At 41.3% G+C, this 20,828-nt stretch overlaps 1 protein-coding gene across 1 annotated transcript in view; it reads right to left on the reverse strand.

Annotated features, from left to right (window-relative positions):
* The window catches only part of drd2a (dopamine receptor D2a), a 56,782-nt gene extending 40,901 nt beyond the window's left edge, over positions 1-15,881 (reverse strand). Inside the window, exons 1-2 of the mRNA XM_060898050.1 lie at positions 15,603-15,881; positions 1,316-1,425 (exon numbers count right to left, since the gene is read on the reverse strand). Coding sequence (XP_060754033.1) covers positions 1,316-1,425; positions 15,603-15,881 — 389 coding nt within the window. The remainder of the gene's footprint in view (positions 1-1,315; positions 1,426-15,602) is intronic.
* Between the last annotated feature and the right edge of the window lie 4,947 nt (positions 15,882-20,828).

Here is a 20,828-nt window from a genome sequence, read left to right on the forward strand (position 1 = left end):
TGTCCACAACCCTGTGGCCATACAGTGTATACAGCATTTAATTCTTCTAGGTTTTATGAACCAGTAGCAGGAAGATTTAGTCCCTTGCTGTTGTGCTAATAAACAGATGGACAAAATGACAGCAATGTGGATGTATTTCACAATTAATGTTGGCAATCTAAACAAAATAGACTGTACCAAAAAAGTACCAAAAATGGCACTGAGGGAGCCCTTGTATTTATTGTCTCTTGATCAACAGCATTTACTCTATATTCGGTATCTAATGAGCTCAGCAGTCTATCGTGTTTATATGGTGCGATACTAGATCTGTACTATTGATATTAAAGCTAGACGGCTTTTCGATTTCATAAAATCAGTGAAATTTAGCTCCCTCTGAAATGTGGTCATTGTGATATCTGTTTATTTCGGTAATATCTCACAAAATATCAGGCCATTCTGCGGCTGGGAAGTTATTTAATTTGAGGGGATTCCCGAGCAAATAATGTGCACGAAATTGCTCGCTTCGCACAGTCAAGCAGACAGAGGAAGTCCGTGTGTGTGTGCATGCGCGGGTTTATCTTTGACCATGCACAGACAGTTCCATCATTCTGTCGCTAAATGAACAGATGATCACACCGAGGTGCTCGCTGAGCGCCGATATTTATTAGTTTGGTCCTGCGTTTCCTTTCCTTCGTATATAACATAACGTCTTTCCTTCTTGCTTTCCGTTACTGTAGTTGGTCTTTCACGTTTCATTCGCACACCCACGTCCTCCATTTTTCTCTCCTGTTTCAAATTTGTATCCCACAATGCCTTGTGTGACCAGGAAAAAGCCCACCATGTGATGCATGACGTAGTATCTTGCATTGGGTCATGGTGAAACAGGAAAAAAAGCGGAGAATTTTGGGCCATGTGGCTCTAAATTCATTAATTGCTCTATTGAAAAAAAAATACAATTGGAAGCCTGTAATTCGAATTCAGTAGCTTTCAGTCCAATAAACAAAAACAATTGGGTGTCGGGGAAAATTCTTTTTATGACCTACACTTGAAAAATCTGAAAGGCAGTCTATCTTTAATGGTGTTAACCCAAAAGCCATGGCACATTGCTGTCCTCATGTTTTTGTCAGTCCTTCCTTCTTAGATTTATATAATTATTTGCCAGCCAGCAAATCTGTATTCTGCAAAGGATGTGACATCTTACATCATAGTTTACATTTCTTCTTTACATAAAACCCAGCAGTGTCTCTTGAAGTTTACTTGCAAATCATTAGGCGCTCCCGCATTACAGCTATGCTGGTAATGATAATGAGGAATATTATTAGATATATACACTTACCTATCAATGCTAATGGCACAAAGATTAAGGATGCTTGCTGTGCACATCATCACATCAAGCGTGACAAAAATGTCACAGTGGATTGTGCTAAATCTCCATTCTCCCACCACCTGACAAAAAACCCAAACAAAACACCAACAACAAAATCAGCTCTCTTAACCATTCATTTGATGATGATGATGATGATGATGATGATGATGATGCCCTTTATTGTCACTAGTCACATGTACCAGCGAAATTAGCCGTCACCCTGTCCGTACATATACAACATACAATTGACATAGGGTAGACAGGACAGGAAGACAGGGATAAAGATAAAAAGGAAACACAACATGAGGAGAGATAAGGAAAAAAGAACACACACACACACACCACTATGGTCCTGTCAGGAGTACAGTGTGGGAACATTTAAAAAAACTTTGCATAAGCACACAACACAAATGCACTTTAAACACAGGACTTGAGGGGGGAATCAGGGGTAGGGGGTGAGGGGATAGGGGAGGAGAGGAGGAGGTAATCCAGCCCAAGCAAGCAGCCATTTACAGGTATGAAACTTTTTTTCATGAAAATTCTGTCATTTCTAAAATAAAACTCTGTACTCAAACCAGTTTCAGACTTAAAATGTGTTTTACAGTTAGATATCAGCTTGATAGAAAAAACATAGCTAGCTTTCTTTCTTCTCTTTTTTAATGTGGTATATATAGGTATGGTAGGTTTGGAGGTAGGTACACTAGATTAGATTAGATTAGATTAGATTAGATTAGATTAGATTAGATTAGATTAGATTAGATTAGATTCACTTTATTCATCCCACATCGGGGAAATTCACGTGTTACAGTAGCAAGAAAATGTCATACAGATAACAAATAAAACTGAAATAAAAATTAGACAAACAAAAGATTAAATACAGAGGGCTATTTGCATTATCTACCGTGAAATATTGCCTTATTGAGAGGCTCGGAAAAATTGCACATTACAGGTAGACTCTCTCTCTCTCTAGTACCAGTCAAAAATTTGGAAATGCCCTCTAATTCAGTGTTTTTTCATGATTTTAAAATTTTCTGAATTGTAGATTAATACTAAAGTCATCGACATTATGAAGAAATATATATATGGAATTATTTGGTAAACAAAAAAGTGTTAATTAAACCAGAATATGTTTTATATTTTAGATTCTTCAAAGTAGGCACCTTTTGCTTATCAGGGCTTTTCAAAGTGTGGGGCGCGCCCCCCCTGGGGGGCGCCAGAGTTCTTCAGGGGGGGCGCAACGTGAGAGACAAAATGGATCGGTTTTTAGTACCTAAAGCTACAGTGAGTGAGGAGACAAAGTCTGGGCCAAGCAAAAAAACAGAGCCTCCAGGATGTTGCGATTTGCAACTTCAGCGCAAATTCAACCAATCCCCGCGAATTCAGGGCGGTGTTGCAATTATATCTAATCACCGCAACTTTCCCGCAAATTTGACCAATCGTTGGTGTCGTCTTGAGGTGACGTCAACAAACTACCTTCCGCCTTACTTCCATGTGTTCAAGAGAAGCAGCATGCGCGTCGTGTTGCCAGATTGGACGATTTCAAGTGCATTTTGGCGGGTTTTGAACATATTTTGGACTGGAAAACATCAGCAGTATCTGGCAACACTGAAAGTGTGTTATGTTTACAGTGAAGGACTGTGCACTTTATTTTTTTTTACTTAATACAAGAAGTTAATGGATGCCAACATTTTTGCCAAAATGGTATTTTATTTTCCATTGTTTCGGCAGCTTCAGCATCATACTGTGAGATTCTGTTCAAATTGTTTTTTTCTTCTATGAAGCCTGAGCCATTTATTTTATTAGTTTATAATTATTGTTTAATTTAGTCTTCAGGAGAGACTGCCTGCACACGGTACTAATATTAATAGTTTTTTTTTTCTTACATAAAAGCTGAGGCATTTATATTATATTTGAAGGTAACTTCATGTTGTGCTGTGAGGTTCTATGCACTTTAACTTTTGAACCAACAGGTGCATTTGGATAAGTAAAGCCTATTTTTCTGCATTTTTGTAGTCCTGGTAATCTTGTATATTGGTAAAGTTATTTATAAGACCATTTCTCTTTGTTTTTTTAATCAATAGTTTTTCAGTAATAACTTAATATTTAACATATATCACTCAATTTTAATCACAAAAAGAGAAAATCGCAACAATTTCTCGCAACTTTCACTTCCTCCTGCAATGTAATCGCAACAAAAACCTAAAAAACACCGCAACTTTCATCGCAATTTTTTTGGAAACCCCCCCGCAACATCAGACATTTTAGCCCACAACAATCACAAAAAAGGCCCGCGGAATCCTGGGGGACTGGAAAAAGAAGGAAGTATGACCACGATTATTTAAAGTTTGGATTTTCATGGACTGGATCTGAAGATGCTCCACTGCCACAGTGTGTTGTCTGCCAAGAGATGCTAGCTAACGATGCTATGAGATGTTTAAAATGTGTAAAACAAGATGTTTTAAAAAGCACAGATGTTTAAAATGTGAAAAAGAAAAAAATAATGTGTACAACAACCATTTTTTAAAAAATACGAATGGAACATTAAGTATAGCAACAAGAAAAATTGTAAGGGGGGGCGCTGTTGTTTATTTGCTCTCCGAGGGGGGGCTGACTCTCCCACACTTTGAAAACCCCTGGCTTAGATGACAGCTTTGCAGATCCTGGCATTTTCTTAGTGAGCTTTACAAGGTAGTCACCTGGAATGGCTTTCAGTTTACAGCTGTGCCTTGTCAAGAGTTAATTTCTTGAATTTCTTGACCTCTTAATGTGTTTGAGACCATCAGTTGTGTTGTGAAGAGGTAGAGTTGGTATACAGTGAATGGCCCTATTTGAGTACTGCTCTAATCCATATTATGCCAAGAACTACTCAACTAAGTAAAGAAAAATGACAGTCCATCATTACTTTAAGAAATGAAGGTCAGTCAGTCAGTCCGAAAAATTTCAAGAACTTTGAAAGTATCCCCAGGTGCAGTCACAAAGACCATCAAACATTATGATGAAACTGGCTCTCATCAGGACCACCCCAGGAAAGGAAGACCTAGGATGCACAGGATAAGTTCATCAGAGTTACCAGCCTCAAAAACCACAAGTTAACAGCACCCCAGATAAGAGCCCACCTAAATGCTTCACAGAGTTCAAGTAGCACACACATCTCAACATCAACTGTTCAGAGAAGACTGCGTGAATCTGGACTTTATGGTCGAATTGCTGCAAAGAAGCCACTTCTAAGGAAGAACAACAAGAGGAAGAGAATAGCCTGGGCCAAGGAACACAAGGAATGGACATTAGACCAGTGGAACTCTGTCCTTTGGTCTGATGAGTCCAAATTTGAGATTTTTGGTTCCAATTGCCACGTCTTTGTAAGACGCAGAAAAGGTGAGCGGATGGTTCCTACATGTGTGGTTCCCAAAGTGAAGTATGGAGGGGGAAGTGTGATGGTATGGGGGTGCTTTGCTGGTGACACTGTTGGCGATTTATTCAAAATTGAAGCACACTTAACCAGCATAGCTACCACAGCATTCTGCAGCGACATGCCATCCCTTCTGGTTTGCGCTTAGTGGGACAAGACAACTTTCAAACCATTTGTCTTTCAACAGGACAATGACCCAAAACACACCTCTAGGGCTATCTGACCAAGAAAGAGGGTGATGGAGTGCTTCGTCAAATGACGTGGCCTCCACAATCACCTGATCTAAACCCAATTGAGATGGTTTAGGATGAGTTGGACCGCAGAGTGAAGGCAAAGCAGCCAACAAGTACTCGGCACCTCTGGGAACTCCTTCAAGGCTGTTGGAAAACCATTTCGAGTGATTACCTCATGAAGCTGATTGAGAGAATGTCAAGAGTGTGCAAAGCTGTAATCAAAGCAAAAGGTGCCTACTTTGAAGAATCTAAAATCTAAAATATATTTTGGTTTGATTAACATTTTAAAGTTTACTAAATGATTCCTTATGTGTTGCTGCATAGTCTGGATGACTTCAGTATTAAATTACAATGTAGGAAAAAAAATAAAAAAAATAAAACATTGAATTTGAAGGTGTTTCCAAACTTTTGACTGGTACTGTGTGTGTATATATATATATATATATATATATATATATATATATATATATATAGTTTAAGGCCTATATTATTGCACATAATAATTGCATCGATGAGAGATGGCAGAGGTAGTAGTGGTGAAGTAGTGCAAATACGTATAACAACAAACAGGTTATTGGTGCTACATTATAAGTTGTGGGTGTTATACAGTCTGACAGCAGTAGGTATGAATGACCTGCGGTATCTCTACTTCTTACACCGTGGGTGTAGTAGTCTACTACTAAAAGAGCTGCTTAAAGCCCCCACAGCCTCATGTAGGAGATGAGAGGGGTTATCCATGATTTATGTCAGCTTGGCTAACATCCTCCTCTCACCCAACTCCTCAATGGAGTCCAGAGGACAGTCCAAGACTGAGCCAGCCCTTCTGACCAGTTTATTAAGTTTCTTCCTGTCCCTCTCTGAACTTTCACAGCCCCAGCAGACCACAGCGTAGAAAAATCGCTGATGCCTAACACAGAGTCATAAAAAGTCCTAAGCAGTGTCCTGCACACACCAAAAGACCTCCGTCTTCTCAGCAGGTGGAGACGACTTTGGCCCTTCTTGTACAGGACATCTGTGTTGTTAGTCCAGTACAGTTTGTTGTTGAGGTGAACACCCAGGTATTTGTACTCCTCCACGATCTCAATGTCCAAACCCTGGATGTTCACTGGTGCAATTTGAGGAGCCGTCCTTCTGAAATCGATCACCACCTCCTTTGTATTGCTGGCATTGATGCGCAGGTGGTTCAGTTCGCACCAGGCAACAAAGTTGGTGATGACCTCTGTACTCCAGATCGTCCCCCTCTGACACACGTCCAACGATGGCTGTATCATCTCAGAACTTCTGGAGGTGGCAGCTGTCCGTGTTGTAGCTGAAGTCAGATGTGTAAAGTGTAAAGAGGAAAGGAGAGAGCACTGTACCCTGTGGAGCCCCTGTGCTGCAGGCTACCACATCAGACACACAGTCGCAGAGCCTCACATACTGCGGTCTGTTAATGAGGTAGTCGATGATCCATGCAGCCAGGTGGCAGTCGACACCAGCTCCCTCCAGCTTCCCCCTAAGCAGTGATGGCTGGATTGTGTTGAAGGCACTGGAGAAGTCAAAGAACATGACTCTCACAGTGCTCCCAGTGCCCTCCAGGTGTAAAAGTGACCAGTGTAGCAGGTAAATGACAGCGTCATCCACACCAATGCCCGGTCAATATGCGAACTGCAGGGGATCCATCTCGCTGTTCACCAGGTGTTGGAGGTGGGAGAGAACAATCCTCTCCATGACCTTCATCAGGTGAGATTCAACTCATTTGCCCAGTCTTGACCCCCAGATACAGGGCCCCTCCCACTGTCCTTTGTGTGGCCAGAGATGGTTTTCAGGCGTCTCCATACCTCTCCGGTGTTGCTCCCCTTGAGGCGCTCCTCCAGCTTCCTCCTGTAGCTGTCCTTGCCTCTCCTTATCCCCCTCTTCAGCTCCCTCTGCACTCTCCTCATCTCCTCCTTGTTGCCAGATTTAAAAGCCCTCTTCTTCTCATTTAATAGGGCTTTTAGTTCAGAGGTCACCCAGGGTTTATTGTTGGGAAAACACCGTACCTTCCTGACTGGCACAGTGTTTTCAACACAGAAATTAATGTAATCAATTTTTCAGGACTAGAACCCACTGAATCTGTCACTGTTCTCATTGTAGTAGGTTCTCATTGTGTAATCTAATTTCAGCAGTTACTTACTGTGTAATTTAATAGCCTTTAATAATATTCATCATCTCATCAGTAGTAAAATGTATTTTTTACTTTAAAAGATTATTTTGATTGGATTTTGGACGCTTGTAAATGCATTTAAGATGTATCTTTGGCAATAAAAGAGTTGAGTGTAGTGCAGTGGTCATCTTTACGGTCAAATACAAATAGTCCTGTAAAATATACAGTTCTGCAATCTGTTGAAAAATACTATAGGCACACATTACAGTAAGAATGTTGTGAATTAATTACAGCAATGTCCTGACAACCATGTGCCAGAAAGATACTATACTGTATATTAAGTCCTGTTGTGACTAATAGTGTAACCTATCCCTTGGTGATTAATGACTTGGAGAGTTTGCGCTTTTACTTTGCTTAGATGATAAACCATGTGTATAAAACTCACAGTGTATATGCATTATCATATTGTATTTATCATATGAATGCATTTTATCTACTGAAATGTAAAAATAAGCCAAGACACTGGATTTGGCAGGCTTATTGAACTTTTATACCAGTAAGAATAAGAGAGTTTGACTCCATTTCTGTAATATGCCATAAACCTGACAGAGAACTAATCTAACTCATGTCAATCTCAATGTCTGCTGAACAGCCTGGCTGTGATCTTCCTGGCAGCTTCTGATTAATGCGTGTTTTCAGGGATTCTGGGGTGCTCACAACCTGCTTGATCAGCCTGCACTCTTGCCTCTGGAGCAGTGTTATAGTCGAGTCACTAAACCTCGAGTCCAAGTCCAGTCTCAAGTCCCCAGTGTTCAAGTCAGAGACAAGTCCAAGTCATTAAAGAAAATTTCGAGTCGAGTCCGAGAACAAGACTCCAACCGCACCATTTGATGGTGGCTGTTTCAGCACCATTAACATTAGTTTGTTCCTCAACATGACATATGAACAGGTGAATGTGCTTCTCTTTGTCAGGGAGTGTGAAGTATTCTGTCAGAGATGGTTGGGAGACAGATGTAAGTGCAGAAGGTGTGTTTATTAATACAAGTGAAGACAGGTAAACAATCCAGAATGGCAGGCAGAATCATAAAACAGTGAAATAGGCAATAGGTTGAGTGAGGCACAAACAGGCTATCGTAGACTCGGCAGAATCATCTAGATGAACTGTCTTGTTTATTGTAAATATACACTCATTCCAAAAAAAGTTGGGACAGGGGGATGTTTACCACTGTGCTTCATCACCTTTTCTTTTAACAACACTCACTAACTGTCTGGTAATTGAGGACACAAATGGTTGAAGTTTTGAAGGTGAAATCCTTTCCCATTCTTGCTTGATATATGACTTCAGTTGCTCAACAGTCCAGGGTCTCCCTTGTCATATTTTCACAATGAGCCATGCATTTTCAGTGGGAGGCAGGCAGGGCCAGTTTAGCACCTTCACTCTTTTACCACAAAGCCATGTTGTTGTAAATGTGCAGAATGTCTTGCTTGGCTTTGTCTTGCTGGAATAAGCAGGGACGTCCCTGAAAAAGACTTTGTCTGGATGGCAGCATATGTTGCTCCAAAACCTGTATGCACCTTTCAGCATTAATGATGCCTTCACAGCTGTGCAAGGTACCCATGCCATGGGCACTAACACACCCCCATACCATCACAGATCCTGGCATTTGAATTTTGTGCTGGTAACAATCTGGAAGGCCCTTTTCCCCCTAAGTCCGGACGACACAACACCAATGATTTAAAAAAAAAAAGTTTGACCACAACATACTTTTCCACTTTGTGTCAGTCCATCTCACATGAGCTTGGACCCAGAGAATCCAGCGGTGTTTCTGGATGTTGCTGATATCGCTTTCGTTTTGCATGGTAGGTGCAGCGATGAACTGTGTTTACCAATGACGGTTTTCCGAAGTGTTCCCAAGACCATGTAGTAATATCCTTGATACAATCATGCCAGTTTTTAATGAAGTGTCACCTGAGGGACTGAAGATCACAGGCATTCAATGTTGGTTTCTGGCTTTGCCCCTTATGTGCAGAGATTTTTCTGAATTCTCTGAATCTTTTGATGATATTATGGCTTGTCGATGGTGAAATCCCTAAATTCTTTGTAGTTGTACATTGAAAAATGTTGTTCCTAAACTGTTGGACTATTTGCCCAAGCAGTTTTTCACAAAATGGTGAACTATGCCCCCTCATTGCTTGTTAACCACTGAGCCTTTCCAATTATCAGTTAACCCATTTACCTCAAGAATGATCCAAACAGGTGTTTTTTGAGCACTGCATGGCTTTCCTAGTCTTTTGTTGCCCCGTCACAACTTTTTTGGAATGTGTTGCAGCCATCAAATTCAGAATGAGTGCATGTTTACAAATAGATTAGATTAGATTAGATTAGATTAGATAAAACTTTATTGATCCCTTTGGGTGGGTCCCCTCAGGGAAATTAAGATTCCAGCGGCATTATTACAGATAAACAGAGAAAGAAATAGATAAAACTTCTAGATAAATTAAAATAAATGAAGTATTTACATATACAAATATAAAAAGAATAAGATATGGGGAAGAGAGGAAGGGGGAAAGGTGGGGAGAAGAGGGGGGCGCGGCGACAGGAGAGATATTGCACTTTATATTGCACATTATATGGCACATTGTCCGGTATTGCTTATTGTTAGGCTAGGCTACTCCTCCTTCCCATCCTCTGTCCTCCTGTTCCCCCTCCTCCCCCCCAGAGAGGAGTTGTACAGTCTGATGGCATGAGGGACAAAGGAGTTTTTAAGTCTGTTTGTCCTGCACTTGGAAAGGAGCATTCTGTCACTGAACAAGCTCCTCTGGTTGCTGATGACGGTGTGCAGAGGGTGACTGGCATCGTCCATGATGTTCAATAGTTTGTCCATAGACCTCTTCTCTGCCACCGTCACCAGAGAGTCCAGCTTCATGCCGACCACAGAGCCGGCCCGCCTGATCAGTTTGTCCAGCCTGGATGTGTCCTTCTTGGATGTGCTGCCCCCCCAGCACACCATGGTGTAAAACAGGACACTGGCGACCACAGACTGATAGAACATCCACGGGAGTTTCCTGCAGATGTTAAAGGACTGCAGCCTCCTAAGGAAGTACAGCCTGCTCTGTCCCTTCCTGTATAAGTGTTTGGTGTTGCAAGTCCAGTCCAGCTCGCTGTCCAGCCACAGCCCGAGGTACTTGTAGGAATCCACAGCCTCCACCTCAACTCCCTCGATCAGAACTGGTCATGACCTTGGTCTGGACCTCCCAAAGTCAATGACCAGCTCCTTGGTCTTCGAGGTGTTGAGCTGCAGATGGTTCCTGTTGCACCACACAGCAAAGTCCCTCACCAGGCTCCTATACTCCTCCTCTCTGTCATCACTGATACACCCAACGATGGCTGTGTCATCGGCAAACTTCTGAATGTGACACAGCTCTGAGTTGTAGCAGAAGTCCGCGGTGTACAGGGTGAAGAGAAGAGGGGCCAGCACCGTACCCTGGGGTGCTCTGGTGCTGCTAATCACAGTGTCAGACATGATGGCCTTCAGCCTGACGTACTGCGGCCTGTCAGTGAGGTAGCTGGAGATCCAAGTGACCAGGCAGGGGTCCACTCGCATCCTGTTCAGTTTGTTCTGAAGCAGTAGGGGCTGGATGGTGTTGAAGGCACTCGAGAAGTCCAAGAAGAGGATCCTCACTGTGCCATTTCCCTTATCCAGATGCAAGTGGGCTTGGTGTAGCAGGTAGAGGATGGCGTCTTCCACACCGACACCTGCCCGGTACGCAAACTGCAGACAGTCCTGGGCATGTTGTACCTGGGGTCTGAGGAGGCTGATGAAGAGCCACTCCAACATCTTTATCAGATGTGAAGTGAGTGCCACCAGTCGGAAGTCGTTCAGCTTGCTGGGCCGATTCTTTTTGGGAACTGGAGTGATACATGATGTCTTCCAGAGGGTTGGCACTCTCCCCAGCTGCAGGCTGAGGTTGAAGATGTGTTGGAGTGGTTCACCCAGTTCAGCAGCACAGGTCTTCAGTAGTCGGGGACACACCTTGTTCGGGCCTGCAACATAAAACTGTCTTTACGGAGATATGTCCTGGGTTACACCAGCGGTTGTTAACATAAATGGTGAGTCCCCCACCTTTGCTTTTCCCGCATGTGTTAGTGTTTCTGTCGGCTCTCACAGCAGTGAATCCCCGCAGGTCCACATTAGCATCCGGTACAAGATGTGTTAGCCATGTCTCCGTAAAGATAAATAAGCTGCTCTCCCAGTAAATCCGCTGGTTGTTCAGAGCGGAAAGCTGGTCGACCTTATTCGGCAGCAAGTTCACATTCTCTATGATAACGGAGGGAATGGATGGTTTGTAGTGCCACCAGTTGTCCACTAGCCTAGCCTTTAGCTTAGCTCCAGCCTTGCAGCCCCTGGGTTTCCTCCTCAGCTCGGCCGGGATGGGGTGTCGTATCCCGGCTCGTCCCATTGTTTTCAGGGCCAGCAGCTCCTCTCTTGAATAAGTGAGAAAACTGGCTCCTGGTTGCGTGTTAAAGTTAAATATATCCATGTTATATAGTAAAACACACTATGTCTTCGTAAGAAGAGCAGAAAAATAAAAAAAGGTGGAAAAAAAGAGGTTTAAAGAGCTAAAAACTACAGAGCTACTGGAGATGCAGCCATCTCACACAGCGCCCATACGTAAAAATAACAATAACATTTATCAGTTTGAGCATTAATTATCTTGTATTTGTATTGTAGTCGATTGAAAATAGGTTGAAAAGGATCTGCAAATCATCACATTCTGTTTTTATATGCATTTTGCACAGTGTCCCAACTTTTTTGGAATCGGGCATGTGTGTTAATGAAATATACACCATTTAAACAAATCAAAAGGATAATTTTGCTAAATCGTCGAAAAGTCAAAGTCCCTCTCATGCCAGAAACTGGTCTTCCCAGGCAGTCTCCTGTCCCAGCACTAACCAACTCTTTAAGGCGTATGGGTGCGGTGCCGATCTCCGTTTCCATAGCCCTCGGCCTCTTGCCTATACAGCTAGGGTTACAGTGGGGGGCTAATACTCTGGTAACTGCAAGAGTTTAACTTCCCCACTTGTGTCTGTATTGCAGCGTGCCTTACCAGACAGTAGTAGGGTGCCATTTTTATGATGGTCTTTGGTATGACCTGACTGCGAGTAGAACTCGCGATCTCCCAGTCAAGAGGCGGACACGCTAACCACTAGGCCAACTCGCGGTCTTGCTCAATCATACTTGTGAATAAAATGCAAAGCATTTCACAATCCAGCTGCATGCTTTCAAATCTCAATGGCATTTTCCTTTCCCCCCCATTATATATTCATAATTATAATCATCCCTCAGACAAATCTGTACCCATAGTCAAGTACTCTTAACTTCATGCATGAGGCTTTGAGTACTGTAATAATCAAAAATGAATTAAGAATAAATTGCCTAATCGTTGATTAGTTTTATTCTGTTCAGAAAATTAATATGTATTAATGGAGGCCTGCAAAAATTTCTTCTGACAGTTAATAGGGTCCCTGGTTGCAAAGATAGGTTTGTATTTGTGCATTTGGAAAGGCTTCTCTTAGGCCAAGTTTACATTAGACCGTATCTGTCTCGTTTTCTTCGCGGATGCACTGTCCGTTTACATTAAACCGCCTGGAAACGGGAATCCGCCAGGGTCCACGTATTCAATCTAGATCGTGTCTGGTCCGGTGCTGTGTAAACATTGAGAATACGCAGATACGTGGATACGCTGTGCTGAGCTCTAGCTGGCGTCGTCATTGGACAACGTCACTGTGACATCCACCTTCCTGATTCGCTGGCGTTGGTCATGTGACGCGACTGCTGAAAAACGGCGCGGACTTCCGCCTTGTATCACCTTTCATTAAAGAGTATAAAAGTATGAAAATACTGCAAATACTGATGCAAATACTGCCCATTGTGTAGTTATGATTGTCTTTAGGTTTGCCATCCTTCCACTTGCAAGTGGTGAGTGATATGCGCTGGGATCACACACACAGCGGCTCAGTCCCGAATCATTGCTTGTGCACTTCACTCGCGCACTCTGTGAGCTGCGCAGGGCCGGAGTGCGCACCCTCCAGAGGGCACTCACTGTTCAGGGCGGAGTGATTTGGAGCGCAGGATGCCTGCGGAGCCGAGCGTATCCGTGTATTGGCGTTGCTGTGTGCACGCAAATCGTGTATTGGTGTTGCTGTGTGCACACTAATCGTTTTAAAAACGTTAATCTGATGATCCACTGATACGGTCTAATGTAAACTTGGCCTTAAAGTGAACCAAAACCTTCCCCCCCATTTTGTTCATACTCATGTGACAGGACCTTCTACCATACAAATTGGATGCCAATGAAGCTAACTGCCTGTGATGGCAGTCTGTTGTGTAATGGGTGATCCATGTGCGCATTAGGGAGAGAAATGTATAGAACCTCTCTGTTTATCCACCTGGGACATTTTCTTGTTTTAATGTTAAGTCTGACATTTTCTAGATAATTAACCACTCGCATGCTGAAAAAAGCGAGGTATTTAGAATTTTCAACTTGGTTGAGCCAGTGCATTCCAGCACCACACACACACACTTAGGGTCGAGTACAGCCAATCCGCCTACCTGCATGTTCTTGGACAGTGGCAGGAAGCCCATATGAACACATGCTGAAACATGTGAAACTCCACACAGACAGTAACCCGAGATCAGAATTGAACCGGGGATCTTTTAGAAAGTCTTACCCCTCACCACCACTCCTCACAATATCATGTACCCAGTCTTCCAGTTTTATTCACAGCGACATTTGAATCAGAGGCTCTAATGTGTGGCTATTTTATCCATCTGGTGGATAATTTCATCACCAGACAGATCACAGACATACGCCAGGGACAGTTCTCTTTTGCAGATGATGATCCAAAAGAAACTGTGTAAAACTTCTTTAAGAGTGAGTATCTTACTATGGTAACTACTGAACACTGAATATTTATGTGATAAGATGTTACTGGGAGTCAGTATAGAATATGGTACAGACCTGCTGCATTTCACTGTGTTCAAAAACAATTAAAAAAAAATCTTATTCTTGTGGCCTGATCAACCATATGATTAACAGCAAATAAGTTAATGATACATGCTTATGATAGTTCTGTCATGTGTTAAGCCAGGGGAGGGTGTGTATTACAGTGAAATTATCAAGCGTAAGAGTGTTCTTATGCATGGCATAAAATGAACTCTAAAACAGTGTCAACAATATGCTAAAATCCACTGTTCACTCAATATATGAATTCATTGTAAAGTATATTTGCAATTATTATACATTCAGTGGAATAAACACGTGCTCTAGTCCCTTCTAGTGGGTTTCATTCATTTGGTTCGATAGCATGCAATATTGTTAGCATATCACTTATCCTATGTGTATTACGCCACTCTACCCAATGGAGAATGAGTGTGCAATATTGTTACAATATTGCACGTTGTCAAGACAGCACGGCATCACATGTCGGAGCTGATGCAAATATCCAATGACAAAACTGCGCATGCACAGAAGTGTTTCTTTGTCCACCGGGAAAGAGAAAAGACAAGGCTAATCCAGTCTACTGCTAGGATTATAGCAATGCTATGCTATAATTAAGCACGAAATAAATAAACTGAAATTAAAGATGCGCTGAACACCCGAAAGGCAACCAAAATTTCATTATTCTTCACACATATTTGCAAGAGAAAAGCATACTAACAGACGTAAAAAAAAAAAAACTGGAAAAGAGACACGTCGGAGATGTAAAACTTCCGCACTAGTGAGCGACTGGAACAATTTGTAAACAAACATGGCTACCAGGTTTGCTTTGTTAAAAGCGGAAGATTTTGAAATAATTTTGGCTGCCAGATCGCTCTGTTGTGTGTAGTTGTCTTAGCTGATTTTAGAAGTAACTAAGTAAATTACATCAGGAAATGAATACTTAAGTATGAGTGAAAAATACTAGAGCGAGCTGCGTCGAAGAAGAGTCTGGAGACAGAAACCTCAGTTTCTTGATCGTTAGCCTGTGCTGCTAGCTCTCAGTAGCACTGGCTTGATTGTGCTAGCGTTGGCCTTCACTAACACTACTGCTGAATGCTACACTGGCTGGAAGGTAATTGGACTGCCACGCTAACAGCACCGAGTCACGGGTGAGCCCGCGTTGGCCTTCGAGTATGCTGATATGAAGAGAGTGTGTATGCATACTAATAATAATAATAATATTGGCTGGCTTTTTTTCATGGTCTATCAGATATATTCCATTCAGCTATTCGTCTTTGACTCATTCAGTATCATGCTAGCTGAATGGAATATATCTGATAGACCACTCAACGCCAGCCAATATTATTTAATTAACACTTCTTCTGCCATAGAATATACTTTGCTAACAGTTAGCCTGGGTTGCTTAGCAACACTGACTTAACTGTAAACATTTTATTTGTTTAAATCCTGGTGCATTAATACACAATTCAGTGTATTATAGCCTACCTCAAGATACACCACCCAAGGCATAACCAGAGTCGCCACCAGGAGGTCAGCAACAGCCAAGCTCACGATCAGGTAGTTGGTAGTGGTCTGTAGAGCTTTCTCTCTGGACACGGCCATGCACACGAGTACGTTTCCGAAGACGATGACGAAAATGAGCAGTGTGAGTAGCATGGCATAATAATTGTACTGATGTCTTCTGCCTCCGTCCGTAGTGTTGAGGCCACTGAAGCTATTTTTGAGGAAGCTTTCATTGTAAGCATACTCCTCCAAGACGTCCATCAGCTGTGAGGGTCCGAGGCCAAGCAAAGCCCCTAAAAATCCCAGACACAAGAGAATCAATTATGGTCCAATAGGAAAAAACAAAATAAACAAAGCATGGTTCATTTTATCCAGAACAGTTTAACGAGGCAATTAATCGAATGGTAATCTTAATTGTCTGCTTGTCTTGGATAGATTTTAACTTGCCATCACAAAACCATTTCTTTAGCCTGGACATATTGTTCTCATTGTTTCTTGAAAGCCATATATCTCCTCCCTACCTACTGTGCATTCTGTACAATGCAGGCAGAAACCAGACTCCCAAGCAACCTTCAGCTAAATAACAGGACCAAGCATTACAAGCTCCATTAAGCCCAAGTATTCCCTATTGTGTAGGGAGCTTTTTTTTTTTCTAAATCACCTCATGTAATTATTACATAACACTGTTCAGTCAAACAAAACTGTCATTTTTGAGTTTTGCAAGTACTCATAATAGTGTTCATAATGAGAAGATAGAAATTGCCTGCAACAATATAAAATTGTGCCAATTTAAAGATTTGTGCACGATTAAAATGTCAAATGAACTGTCTATCATCTACAGCAGTATTTCTCAACCACTAATGAGCCACAAAGCTCCATCTAGTGGGCTGCGAATTTTTTTTCAAGTTGAAGCTAATTTTTACTCATACGGTAGTAGGGTACCGTTGCTGGGTTGCATCTGATGTCACATCCGCCTCATTAAGTTACAGTCACACTACAGCTTGCGATGCTGTGCGATGGGTTATCGATAAAAATGAGGCATTTTGGTGGCGGTATACATGTGAGCTAAAAGTTGAGGTCACACAACAGGTGAACACTTGACTGTCACGACTTTGCACACTTGAGCCTGGCACAGCTCGTTGTGCGCACGCTTGGGACCCATTCATTATGGCAAACACCTGATACTGATTTGAGCACAATCAGCATGCACGGATAAGGACGCTGTTTTCATGGAGGCTTTGCGAAGCATCATCATTATCACTGTCACGGTTGTTTCTTGCCATGTTTATAACACTGTTTAAATACCCTGCTTTCTGTTTTGCTTTTAGAAATATCACGCCTGCTAATAAACACTCTTCCTGCACATAGGTCCGTCTCCTGCTGTCGATCTTGTTGTGTCTTGATCCCCAGATCTTTAACCCAGCCACATATATAAAGTTGTTCTCCTCTATGCTCTTCCAGGTTTTTATCTGTGTCCATGTAGAACGATGTCTGCAGTTTGAGATGTCGGGGAACTCGATGGATGGATAATTTTCCAACTCGTAGGAAAAATCCTTCTTTGTTAACGTGTAAGGATCTAATCCCATTGAGTGGTTTCTATATCCACTTCTTTTGAGTGTACTTCTTGGTTTTAATAACTTGCTTGTTTGCTGAACACAAATATGGCAATAAGTTCTTGTGTTAATGGACCAGACTCCACTTTTGGATCATTAATCCCTTTTGACTGAGAATGCCCTGCATGCATGGGTTTATGTTCACTTCTGGTACATCCATACAGTTTTACATCCATACAATACCTGCAATTAAAAACAGTTTGTTTTTATTGCATTTATCGAATTCCTGGGCTCCCATCTGTAACAGGGAGTGATGTTGCATCCCATTAATACACTTTACAATAGATTATTGGATTCGAATAGAATAGATGAGCCAAAATAATTGGGGATCTTTTTTAATGGGCCCAGACTCGTAACAAGTATGAATAGCTGGGCCTTGAAGCAGAAAAGGTTGAGAACCCCTGTCCTAATCTACAGGATTATATGGAGGAAAAAACAAATATACAGGCAGCTGACGTGTGTAATTCACTTCCAATTTTTAACCAAAGATAAAATAAAGAATGAAAGCCAATATTAGAGCCAAATCATTTGAACCACAAACAATAGATCTGTTTTATATAATAATTCATCTATGCAAATGGGGCTCGGAAGCATTATACTCATCTCATTTTTCTTTCATCCATCTGAGATATGTTATGGTCTGTAAAGACAATTATATGAATTAACAATAATACAAGTTTAAAAAAATGAGTTCAGTCACTCATATGATAAACACCCTTTAACCCATGTATCATCCTGAGCAATAAACATGACAAATTTCTGCAAAACTTCTCAATTAAAACTGTATACTCTGGTTAGGGTGATGTTTCCAAGTTAATGGAATAACTCTCGCCTCAAGGCAACGTAATCAACAAATCATGCATTTATATATTTTAACATGACAACAACAATATTGGATAACTTGTTTTCTGCCTTTCTGTCACTAGATTTATCCAGCTAACTTCTTCAACATGATTAAAAATTCAAGAAGAAAAATAAGTCAGATAATATTGATGCTGAGCAGCAAATCTAATCTTTTCTTGAGGGTTTGAGAAATGCATAATATTAAGATACACTTCAAATTGACAAGGATATGAATGAACATAAAATAAAATATTTTTTATCAAACAAAACATGTTTACACAATGATGTAATACACATCATGCAAGATCAACCTTTAGCTACACCTTCCCGTTAAGATAAAAGTAAATGTACTGTAGATGCACTTCCCAGAAGATACTGAAATAGAGAAAGCAGTAAAAGGACAGGTCAGCATAATTGAACATCATTTTCCATAGCGCTCTGTCCGACGCTGACGTTGTGCCACTCAGTAATGACGAGGAGCTAATATTAGGCTGTTTATTGTAATGGGAAGAAATAGGAAAGAAAAAAGGACAGAGATACTTGTTTTTTTTTTTTAAATGTCTATGAATCAAAGGTCAGCAACATTACAAATTTAAAGAGGGTTAAAGAGCACAGGATGCAGAGTTGTACAATCGATGTAAATTCTTGTGAATTAATAATAAAGCGCCAGTCAGTTAAAGCCATAATGATAGCAAGCCGAAGTATAATTTCTAGACTGTTTTTTTTACATTGTCCAGCCTTTTAAACAGAATAATGATGAACAAATTTCTATCTTTCTCTGTACAAAAAGATAAATCCTTTGAAATCAAACAAAAAACAAATACAGAATGCAGGCATGGATGACATGAAATTTATTAAAATCATGTTGTGCATTATTCTTGGCACATGTCCTAGGAAGACTGAGCTCACAATTTAGAAAATTACATTTACACCAGATCACAAAACAGTGCACACATCGTCGGGGCTGTATTGATCCTATATTTATTCAATCAATATTTTCAACATCTTCCTCATGCAAGACCAGTAGAACCCTAATCACTGCTGCTGCTGCAGTGTACACCAGTGTAACAATAACCCTATAGATCTCTCTCTCTCTCTCTCCAAGTCAGACCTTTCTGAGACAGCTTTGCTCCTTGGTCATGGTCAGGCTCCAGAGTTGTCACAGATCACTAACAACTGCCGAAACCCTTACAAACATTGACAGGTGCTTTAAAATGATTTTCGAAATATATTCATGAACTCATGGTAACTAGATGCACTTCAGGAAATGAAGTCCGTCTCCATGGATTAGCCAAGCGAAAGCGTTCTTACAAACACAGGCTTTTGGACCTTTTTCTTTTGACATGTATCGTGGTTAACAGCCTCTCAGTAGTGGCTCTGTGTGTGTGTGTGTGTGTGTGTGTGTGTGTGTGTGTGAGTGTGAAAGAGATTCCTATGATACAAAGATCATGATAGATAATATCTGAGAGTTTTGAGCTTGTGAGAATATTTGGCCAGTCTGCAAAAGGAAAAAAAAATACATAAACTAAAGAGTTAAATGATTTCCTATTTGTTATCGAGATTAAAGTTAGATTCAGGTATAAGCACAGCATTAATTAACTGCATTAATAAGTATGTCCTCAGGAGGACAGGAAGACAAACGTGTGTGTGAGAGAGATTCCTATGATACCATGATCGTGATACCGTAGATAATATCTGAGAGTTTTGATCTTGTGAGAATATTTGGCCAGCTCACAAAAGGAAAAATATACAAACAAACAAACTAAAGAGTTAAATGGTATCCTATTTATTATTTCCTATTTATTATTGGGATTAAAGTCAACTTCAGTTATAAGCACAGCATTAATAAGTATGTCCTCAGGAGGACAGGAGGGATAAACGTGTGAATGAGAGAGAGTGCGCGCATGCGCATATTATTATATACAAGTGGGGACCAAATTTCCCCATAAGGACATTACTGTTAAAAAAAAAAGAGCCAGAAAGTTTCCTTTTCATGACTGAGGGTAAGATGAGGGTTATGTTACAAAGAATAAAAGGCACAGCATTAATTAACTGCTATAATAATTATGTCAATGGAAGGTCCTCACAGGGATAGTGAAACAAACGTGTGTGTGTGTGTGTGTGCTATGATGCTTGATGGAAAAATTATCCACGAGGGTATTCATCATATCCTTCTGCCTTCTTAAACAGGTACATGGGTTATAATCGCAGAACCTGCAGCACAGCACTGGGTTTAGTTCTGGAAAACTGAACAATGCGTGCAAACTGCTTTATGAGCAAAATAACAAGTGTTCAGAAGAAACAAACTGAATAGCTGTATGAATTTGGACAAAACAGAAGCACGTAGTCCATTTGTGTGACTCTTTCTCTCTCTCTCTCTCTCTCTCTCTCTCTCTCTTTCCATGCACCTCTCCATTACTTCTCTCTCACAGGCGCAGTGCGCGCGCTCATTACGCATCGCTCAGGGGAGAGTTCCAGCGGCTCTTCTGCTTCTGCTGCTGCTGCTGCTTCTTCTAGTAACTTATTGAACTCTCTGTCCAGACAGATGCACACACACACACACACACACTTAAGGCTTGATTACACCCTGAGGGGAAGACCCTCGCTTCCTTACCTTCACGGTGTAAGTTTCATGAACAGTGCAGTTCAGAGCCGGAGGTGTTTTAAATCCACTTTTCTCCAGCGCACGCGCCTGTCCATGCGGAGCAGAAGGATAAATAATAACTCGCTTCTTTCAGCAGCTACTTCATCA

This window comes from Neoarius graeffei, chromosome 17, assembly GCF_027579695.1.
Source record: "Neoarius graeffei isolate fNeoGra1 chromosome 17, fNeoGra1.pri, whole genome shotgun sequence".
NCBI lineage: Eukaryota > Metazoa > Chordata > Actinopteri > Siluriformes > Ariidae > Neoarius > Neoarius graeffei.